The sequence below is a fragment of the Coenobita brevimanus genome, chromosome 90, assembly GCF_032717465.1.
Source record: "Coenobita brevimanus isolate Jiangsu-jjx chromosome 90, ASM3271746v2, whole genome shotgun sequence".
Taxonomy (NCBI): Eukaryota; Metazoa; Arthropoda; class Malacostraca; order Decapoda; family Coenobitidae; genus Coenobita; species Coenobita brevimanus.
In genome coordinates this window covers 32,709,988-32,720,381 of record NC_137043.1, presented here as the reverse complement: position 1 = coordinate 32,720,381, position 10,394 = coordinate 32,709,988, and the positions used below count along the sequence as shown (strand labels likewise).

Here is a 10,394-nt window from a genome sequence, read left to right as displayed (position 1 = left end):
TCTCCCTTCCCTCTACCCCACGCTCATACTGTTCCTCCCTTTCCCTCCTCCCATCGCCCCTTTCTCTCCAGTACTTGCCGTCTGTCTCCTCAGTCTCTCCTCCACCTCATCACTTACCTCCCTTGACACAGCAGGATAGAGACAGTGGAAACCCTTCGTTAATGAGGGGTCTGGTTCAGTCCCCCCTGCTTCCCTACTCCCATCCCTCTTGTCTCTCATGCGTCCCCTTACCCCTCCAGTCTCTCCTCCTTCTCTTCAGTCTCTCTTCCATCCCTCCTGTCTCTCGTACCTCCCCTTACCTCTCCAGTCTCTCCTCCATCTCTCCAGTCTCTCTCCCATCCCTCCTGTCTCTCATACCTTCTCTTACCTCTCCAGTCTCAACTCCTTCACGCCAGTCCCTTTCCCATCCCTCCTGTCTCTCATACCTTCTCTTACTTCTTCAGTCTCTCCACCTTCACTCCAGGCCCTTTCCCATCCCTCCTGTCACTCGTACCTCCCCTTACCTCCCCAGTCTTTCCTCCTCTCCAGTCTCTCCTCCACCTGTCGACTTACCTCCCGTGACGTAGCAGGATAGGGAGAGTGGTGATCCCTCGTTAATGGGACCTATCCTGTTCCTCACCACCACCCCGTCAGAGTTGTAGATGGTTAGGTTCCGCGGGGGTTCTGTTCGGAGAAGAAAAAGTCATGTTAGTTTGTTTAGTTAGGTTTAGGACAGGGTTGGGTAGCTCAGGTTAAGTTAGGTTACATTAGATTACATTGAGTTCGGCGTAGTTAGTTTTAGAGAAGAAAAGTAATGTTCATATTTGTGTATGGAGGATGAGGGTAGGGTTGGGTAGGACTGAGTTGGGCATGCGAGGTTAAGTCAGGTCAGATTAGATTAGATGAAGGTCAGGTCCAAGGGAGCTCTACGAGTATTTAGGAGCGAAGAATCTCTAAGGGGTCAAGTTAATGTGGAATAGATTAAATTAAGGGTCACGATCCAGGTGACATTGTAGACTTCGAATCGCCTTTTTCTTAGCGAGTTGTTATGCTTGTTACCCCCTTATATCGTCTTTATATTTTTAGTACCGACATATTTTTACTGCCTACATAGTTTGCCTGAGTAAAGAGGTTAAGTAGGTGTAATATGCTGAGTAAGTTGCCGAGGAAGAGGTTGGTACAGGGTCCAAGAGTGGGGCCCAAAGTTAGATTACAGTATGTTAAGTTAGATTAAATTAGGGTAGATAAGTTTAGAGTTTGGCCTTTTTTCCTGTAACCTTTCTTAAGTCATTACAGTCCCCCCCTCGCCTTTTTTTTTCTTTTATCGTAATTTTGTTTTCATGTTTTTTCTTCAAATAGTCTCTCATCACTGTTTCTGATTAGCTTTTCTCTGTTTTCTTGTTCGTTTTCGCTCTCTTTCGTCTTTGTACGCCATGTTTCTTGTTACTTCCGATTACTTTTCAGTTTTTCTTATTCTTGTCTTTTCGTCTCATTCCTTTTTCCATCTTCGTCGAATTTATTATTATTCTAACTACCGGTTTCTTTTATTCCTCTTTTCTTATTTTTGTCCGTCTTTGTCTTTTTTCGTCTTTACCTGGCCTGTTTTATTTCTCGGGTATTTTTCTCCCGTTTTTTTCCTCCATCGATTTTTTTTTCATTTTCTTCCCAGTTTACGTTTTATTTTTCTCCATTTCCCGCTTTTGGCTTCCCTTTTTAAATAGTTTCTTTGCACTTATTTCTCACCGTTGCCACTTAATCCGTTTTTCGTAATATTTTTCCTTCATTTTCTCTTAGTTCGTTTCTACTGTCATTTCGTCCTTATATATGTCGGCATTATAACACGTCTGTTGCCTGACCTCACATCCCATGAAGGATAGCGTTGACAAGAATTCATGCAGGTATTTCTATTCCTACTGACAAATGGATCCTTCTCACACCACACACCACCCTCCCTCACATACCCCACCACCTTGGCTTTACACCTTGGTCTTTTTCTCCCCACACCACACATCACCCTCCGTCTTACACCCTACCACCTTGCCTTTACACCATGGTCTACTCCTTTTTCTTTCGACCACAAACTCCCCACTTTCATACAGTCGTCGTATAAGAGCGGCATTTGCTGTAAGATATCCAGTATTTACGTCTGTTTAGTAATGTGAATTGAGGAAGAACTGGCAGATCTGCTTTATAGGTGGCAATAAAGCATTAATAGGTTCCTTATTTTATTTTACTAAGAATTTATTCGCAAAAAGTAAAGTAGACAAAGATGACTCATACCTAAAATTCACTGCACAGTCGGCATCAAAGGTTCTTTAACCTCTCCTGCCTTTCTCTCCCTACACTTTGAAAAAGAAATGTGGCGAATCCATAGCAACCGACAGTGAGAGAGAGAGAGAGAGAGAGAGAGAGAGAGAGAGAGGACTTTTGATGCCGACTGTAATCGTTCTCCCACCTCTTCCATTCCCTCCCATCCTTTTTTTTTTTTTTTTTTTTTTCACATTTACCCTGGCCTGATTCTTCTCTTCCAACATCCTACTGTCTTAAGCTCCCCTTCACCTGTTCTGCTCTTTGTTTTAATCTTGCTGTTTCCAGACGGTTCTGTTAAGGTTTGGAAGGGTTGAGTACAGTCTTCATTAACACTTTTAGTACGATAGGGCTTTCTGAGTTACATAAAATCGTCTGTAGCAAGTGATTGGGCTAACACACTTCCCACTTTGTCTTATACCTGGTTGCTCTAGATCTAACTTATCCTCTTTGACTCCCCTACTCCTATGCACCCTTCCTCATAAGCTATACCTCTTCATCTCATCCTCCAGTCTTGTTCTCGGTCAGCCTCTCCCCACTCATATTACCTCCCTCCGTATTCCTTCTGCCTCGTTTTTAATCTACATTTTCTTTTTCTTACTACTTGAATATACGCTTTAACAATTTAAGAATCAGTATGGGAGGGAATTTATTTATATTTATGGTCACCAATTTATATGAAAGGTTTTTACTGTATATACACGTACCTGAAACCATTTTTATTGATATTTATTGATTGATGTTAATGTATTGAAGATAATGGATTGGGACTGATAATGGATAGATTAATTTAGATAAACAAAGGAGAGAGAGAGAGAGAGAGAGAGAGAGAGAGAGAGAGCGTATGCCATCTTCCAGTCTTCCCCATATTTTCATCACCTTCAGTACCGAGAGAGAGAGAGAGAGAGAGAGAGAGAGAGTGAGTCTATCATCGCCTTCCAATCTCCCTCATGTTTCCATCAGCTTCAATATCTGGACCCAAGTTTTTTTTTTTTTTTTTTTTTTTTTTTTTTTTTAAGCCAAAGTACTCCCAGGCTAAACCATGATTGGTCGCCGGGATAATGACGTCATGAGCACTTACTGGCAGGTGATTGGCCCTTCGTTCCAGGCCTGACTTGCTGATTGGTCGCTGGTGAGGGATTGCATCATGATATTTATATTTAGTTTCCTTATAAAATAATAAATTCAAATAGTATCTTGAACGTCATTATTGAAAAAGTACGTCATGTAGAAATTATTTATGGAAGGCAAGTGGGTATTTACAGATGTAGGTCGTCAGAAAAAAGTAAATAATAAAAAAAAAGTCAGCGTGGCAACAACTTCCCACGCACTTGATTGGCTGAGGCAGCGATGACGTCATTAATAAAGATAGGATGCCATTGCCCTCTACGAGTCACTCTCGCCAGCCAATAAGAATGTCTCCCCTGTCACCGCGAAATTTGATTGGCGGAGACGAAAGGGGAAGCTAAGATGACGTGGGAGGATTATTGAAAGATTTTTTTTTTTTTTTTTTTTTTTTTTTTTTTTGGGTGGGGGGGTACGGACCTTAAAGGCGGGGTGGAGAAAATGAAATATGACGAGGAAGGTTGTGAGGTAGATTGAGAGATAAGGGGATGGATGGATGGATGAATTTATGGGCTGGATGGATAGATAGATAGATAGACACGGAAGTAAACAGGTAGATGGGTTGATAGGTGGATGGATTGTGTTATTTTAGGTGGGTAGACTGATAGGTAGGTGGGTGAAAGAATAGCCTGTACAGGTAAAGTCGTTAAATGTAAGTGAATATATCAATAAATGCCTCGATAAATTAACTGATTAGTGTGCAGTTGCATGGAAAAGGAAATTATAGAACGACTGATAGATTGGGATATTAAGAGAGGCAGTAATAGATGTATAAAGACATTCAGAGTTATATGTGTGGCTAGTTAGGCGAGAGAGAGAGAGAGAGATTGAAACCTCTTTCTCCTGCACTTTCCTTCTTATCAGCATTCCTCTCCTGCCGTTTCCTTCCATACCTCCATCCTTCGTTTCTTCATTCTTTCCTTCAGGTCTCTCTCTCTCTCTCTCTCTCTCTCTCTCTCTCTCTCTCTCTCTCTCTCTCTCTCTCTCGTGTCTTCCTCAACTTTCATCTACTTACCCTCCCTCCAACCCATATCCATCCGTCTCAACTCCCTCTAACCTCCTCAACTCCCCTTAACTTCCTCTTCCCCCTCATCGCCCCCCTCCCCATCATATGCCCTCATCCTAGCTACTTCGCCAGCCCCTTCCCATTCCCTTTCCCCCTCCTTTCATATTCAATCTTCTTCTCCCTCTCACTATCCTCTTCCCCTCTGTCCAGTCACTATCATACTCCTCTTCCTCCCCTTCCCATCCATCACCCCTACTATCTCCCCCTTCTCCCTCCCTCTCCTCCTCCCCCTCCCCTTCTCCGTCTCCTCTCTCTTCCCCTCCCCCATCCCTTTTCCCTCCCCCTCTCCTTCTCCTTCCCCTCCCTCCTCCCTTTATATTACACACACCCTCCCACAACTTCTCACCAAATCCTGCTCGATCCCTGCTAACTCCTGTAAGCTCCTTCCTCTTGTGTGTGTGTGTGTGTGTGTGTGTGTGTGTGTGTGTGTGTGTGTGTGTGTGTGTGTGTGTGTTTGTGTGTGTGTGTGTGTGTGTGTGTGTGTGTGTGTGTGTGAGAGAGAGAGAGAGAGAGAGAGAGAGAGAGAGAGAGAGAGAGAGAACGTAATGATAGTAAAGTGTATGTGTTCGTGCGTAAATGCTGTCAGATTAGTGTGCATGTGTGTGTGTGTGTGTGTGTGTGTGTGAGTAAAGTGTATGCGTTCGTGCGTAAGCACTGTCATATTAGTCTGTATGTGTGTGTGTGTGTGTGTGTGTGTGTGTGTGTGTGTGAGAGAGAGAGAGAGAGAGAGAGAGAGAGAGAGTATAATAATAGTATATTGTATGTGTTCATGCATAAGCGCTGTCAAATTAGTGTGTGTGTGTGTGTGTGTGTGTGTGTGTGTGTGTGTGTGTGTGTGTGTGTGTGTGTGTGTGTGTCGTGAAGTGTCGGTGTATGTTTGTGATTGTGAAAAAGTGTATAATATTTGCATGTGTATCAAAAAAGTCAGACATATATTTGTGGAAGAGGATAAGCGAGGAAAAGGCGTCTGGTGTGCTTCTGTGTGTCTGGAGAGAGAGAGAGAGAGAGAGAGAGAGAGAGAGAGCGTGCATTTACTTGCCCGTGTGTGTGTGTGTGTGTGTGTGTGTGTGTGTGTGTGTGTGTGTGTGTGTGTGTGTGTGTGTGTTTGACGTATCCGCCTTATTCTAGTCAGTTCGTTTCCAAATGGCCAGTCTTACTTCTGTCACAACTTCACATGTCACAACTTTATCACTATTACCCACCGTCCATACTGAATACGTTCGAAGGCTGTTTTATTCAGGACTGGCGTGATTGTATTTGTAAGGAGGATTTTATGACATTTTAGTGGGTCAGTTGGAAGGTATACAGATAATACATAACATGTCCCAGTCTAGAATTGATGATGTCTTCATTTGGAAAGCAGTCGACAACTCTGCTGTGTCATCCTGTGAATATGTGTGTGTGTGTGTGTGTGTGTGTGTGTGTGTGTATGGGTGTATACCCGGTGTGTGTGTGCGTATATATATATTCAGAGAAAGACACACACACACACACACACACACACACACCTTTGTGTGTGTGTGTGTGTGTGTGTGTGTGAACGCGAATGTGTATACGTCTCCAAGGCTACACAGGCAGCCCACTTGCAGATGCTCTCAAGGGAATATTGGAGGAATGGAGGTTTGGAGGACAGCACAGAGAGAGAGAAAGAGAGAGAGAGAGAGAGAGAGAGAGAGAGAGAGTTTGGGAAAAGATTAGATTCTCTGATTTTTGAGTGATAGGAATGAATATATATTAATTTGGAGAGAGAGAGAGAGAGAGAGAGAGAGAGAGAGAGTTTGGGAAAAGATTAGATTCTCGGATTTTTGAGTGATAGGAATGAATATATATTAATTTAGAGAGAGAGAGAGAGAGGAGAGCTGTATGCAAAATATGAGAAAGCTTGAGAAAGTGAGGGAGAAAGTAAAGCGAAGGCTGCAAAGGAGAGAGAGAGAGAGAGAGAGAGAGAGAGAGAGAGAGAGAGAGAGAGAGAGAGAGGGAGAGAGAGAGAGAGAGGTGTTGTGGGAATACGAAAAGGGAATGAGTTAGAAAAAGATAGAAAAGAGTGTGTGTGTGTGTGTGTGTGTGTGTGTGTGTGTGTGTGTGTGTGTGTGTGTGTTTGAGAGAGAGAGAGAGAGAGAGAGAGAGAGAGAGAGAGAGAGGTGGCCTGAAAGAGAATGATTGAATATGATGGATAGAGGCTAACTATCCATCACCAGACACACTCACCCTTCACCCACCCTGGCTTTAACCTTATCCACCCATCCATCTAGCCAGCCATCGCCCTTTTTTCGTAGTTTTTCCGTCAGATGATTTTAATTTTGATTTTTCCTTGATGTGAATGCTGTGTTCGTTTTTTAAATTGGTGTAATTCTCATAAATATATACATACGTGCGTACGTACATAAGAACATACGTAAATATGTTCGTACATACATATTTACTCAAATACAATATATATATATATATATATATATATATATATATATATATATATATATATATATATATATATATATATATATATATCACACACACACACACACACACATTTAAAAAATTGGTGAATAGCATTACTTGCATACTATTCATACACACGTACCGAATTTTACATATCTACATCCATACATCCATACCTACTCGTACTCACGTATGAATGTGACTGTCAAGCATCCTTCATTTGTATTTTTTACGTTATTGTATTATATGTTAAACTTCTTCTCAATTGTGGATGACAGCTGGAGTTTTCAGTATTTTTCCTTTCATTCCCACACGTACGTTGTTACGCACACAACCCACTCATTCATCCACTTATCCATCTATCTTTTTGTCCACTTATTTCTCTTTTCTTCGTCCATCCATCCGTCCATCTGTCAACTCATCCACTCACCCATCCTTTGATTTATAGTTTTGCATCTCACCAGAAATCCATCCATCTACGCAGCCCACACTCCTCTTCCCCCTTCATCTTCTGCACACCATGTACTCATCCATCCATTCATCCCTCCATCCCACTTCTCGTCACCTGTGCTTCCAGCTATCCGTGCACTCATCCACTCGTCCATTCATCAGCTCATCCATCCATTCATCCGTCCGTCCACCCACTCCCCCCGTCCCCCTCCCTTCCCCTCCCCCGCCTTTGAAGATCAGCTCACTATTCCGGCTCTTTTCGTGGTCCTTTAAATTGGAGCCGAAAGTGCCGAGTCAGGCGAAGGCGTGGTGGGGCGAGAAGATGGAGGGGGGGGGGGAGTTTAATTTGGGGAGGTGATTGTGTGTGAAGATGGGGAGGAAGATAGAATAGTTTGGTGGAGGAGGAGGAAAGAAGGAAGGAAAGTAGGGAGGGTGACAGTGTATAGATGCGATGAAAGATGAGGAGAGGAGGAAGGAAAGTAGGGAGGGTGATTTAGACGAGGAGAAAGACGGGAAGGAAGAATAAGAAAGAAGGGAGACTAATTTGTGGATTGGTGGGAGGAGAAATAAATATAGGAAGGGAAGGGAAGGAGATTGGTAAATGGGGAGGAAAGAAGAAACCATGAGGGACTGAGGGGAGGAAAGAAGAAACCATGAGGGACACTGGGGAGGAAAGAAGAAACCATGAGGGACTGAGGGGAGGAAAGAAGAAACCATGAGGGACAGTGGGGAGGAAAGAAGAAACCATGAGGGACAGTGGGGAGGAAAGAAGAAACCATGAGGGACAGTGGGGAGGAAAAGTGGTAAGGAGGAACGCAGATGGAGAGGCAAATGGGGTGAAGTTTGGAAGGTGTGATGAGGTGAGAAGATGAGGGAGAAGATGAAAAGATAAGGGAGAGGGAGTTTAAATTTGGAAAGTGACGAGTTTAGGGGTGTAAGATGAAGATGAAAACAGAAAACGAGCTGGGGAAGGAAGGAAGGGTGCGGAGGAAAATGTTGAAGAGGAACTGAGAGGGAGATGGGATAGGGAAAGATTAGTTTTGGATGGTGGTGAGATTTGGGGATGGGAGGAAGATAGGATGGCGTGGGGGATGAGGAAAGGAGTGGGGAGGAAAGTTGATGAATGGGGAGAGTGATGGTGTGCATACCGCGTTTCTAATAACTTCACGAAAATGTTTAATGGATATCAGGTGAAGACAAATTAAAGTGCTGATTTGACTAGAGACCAAGGAGACATTTTATTACCTCAAAACTAAGCCTCATCGAATTTTATGCATCCACAACTTATTCTTTAAGTTGTGGGAATTATCTGGTTGTAAAATATGAAAACAAACTAATTATAGATAGGGTGGATTATGTGCAGGGAGGAAGATCAGGTAGGGCTGAGAAGTTAAGTGGGGCAGAGAAGGTGGGAACCGAAAAAAAAAAAAAAGGTGATTATGTGTAGAGGGGGAGGGAGATTCATTTTTTCTTCTTTTTATCCTGTTCTTTCCTCCCCCCCCCTTCTCTTTCTCCTCCCCTTGCCTCACTTTTCTTTCTCCTCTCGTACCGTCCCTCCTTCCTCTTCCTCATTCCCCTTACTCTTCTTCTCCCTCCCTCTCTCCCTCCCTTCCTTCTGTATTTCTCTGACCTTTTACTCCTCCATCAATACTTGTTCCTGCGGAAAATTTTCTTTCATTTCTTTTTGTTTTCCTCCTCTCCTCTTTCCTTCATTTTATCCATTGTCTCAACCCTTTCCTTCCTCAAGCCTATCCTCCCCTCACCCCTTTCCTTCCCTTCGCCCTTTTCCTTTTCTCACCCTTTTTGTGCCCCAGCCCTTTTTTTGCCTTCTCTTTCCCTTCCTATTCCCCTTCCCTTTATTCTTTCGCTTCTCTCTCCCCCTCCCCTCCCCACCTCTCCCCTCCCCACCTCTCCCCTCCCCACCTCTCCCCTCCCCTCCTCTCCCCTCCCCTCCCCTCCCCCTTTTGTTCACACTGAGGGAAGTTTGGCTTAAGAAGTTGGGATTGAGTTCTGCCTCCTCCCCTGCTTCACTCTGCCTTTCCTTACCTTGCTCCTGACCTGCCCTGTCTCACTCTTGCCTCATCCTGCCTCACCTTGCCATTCTTTGCCTAACCTTGCCTTAAAATACCACATACTACCGCACCTTGCCTCACCGACCCCTTCCAGACCCAACCTAACCCATCCTCACTGTTCCACCTAACCCTATAATCACCTTCTCTCACTCTTACTCTCCGACTCATCCTCACTGTGTCTGCACTCTTATGCTACTTCATTCTCACGCTTCCTTTCCCCACTTCATTTTCCTGTCATCACCCTGCCTCATCCTGCCTCACCCACCACCAACTTTCACTCTGCCTTAGGCGTCTGCGTCCCGCTTAGCCTAACTCATTCCCTCCTTGCCTAACTCATTCTCCTTTACCACCTGCCTTATCTTGCCTCATCATCATCATCATCATCACTGTCATCGTCATCAGTGATTGTAGTTGTATTGTTAGTATCAATAATAATAGTAACAGTAGTAGTAGTAGTAGTAGTAGTAGTAGTAATAATAATAATAATAATAATAATCTAGTAGTAGTAGTAGTGGCAGCAGCAGCAGCAGTAGTACCAGCAGAAGTAAGAAATATTAAAAAGCTTTGGCCTTAATATCTGCAGTAGTATCAGTACTACCGGGAATATTAGTACCAACAGCAGCAGGAGCGCACCCAATCCATTAATCCCATCTATTTTTCTATCTACCCCTTTTTGCCAGCTGTCAGTACAAGTCATTAATAAAGTTAATGATAGCAACAGCATGGTCATTACGGAAATTGTGAGGCCTATCTTCTGAAGTGCATAGTGGTGGGGTATTTTGGGCTTTAGTACAAGGCGACGTGAGAGTGGGAATGAGGGTGGGTTGAAGGGGTTTTGTGTGTGTGTGTGTGTGTGTGTGTGTGTGTGTGTGTGTGTGTGTGTGTGTGTGTTGGGGTAGGTGGGGTTGGGGGTCGGGTTGGTGTGGACGGTTGAATGGATAGGTAGGTAGGTAGGT

At 43.8% G+C, this 10,394-nt stretch overlaps 1 protein-coding gene across 1 annotated transcript in view; it reads right to left on the bottom strand.

Moving 5' to 3' along the window:
* The window catches only part of LOC145411662 (neural cell adhesion molecule 2-like), a 567,063-nt gene that overhangs the window by 243,457 nt on the left and 313,212 nt on the right, over positions 1-10,394 (bottom strand). Inside the window, exon 4 of the mRNA XM_080281667.1 lies at positions 553-663. Within this exon, the coding sequence (XP_080137793.1) occupies positions 553-663 (111 nt within the window). The remainder of the gene's footprint in view (positions 1-552; positions 664-10,394) is intronic.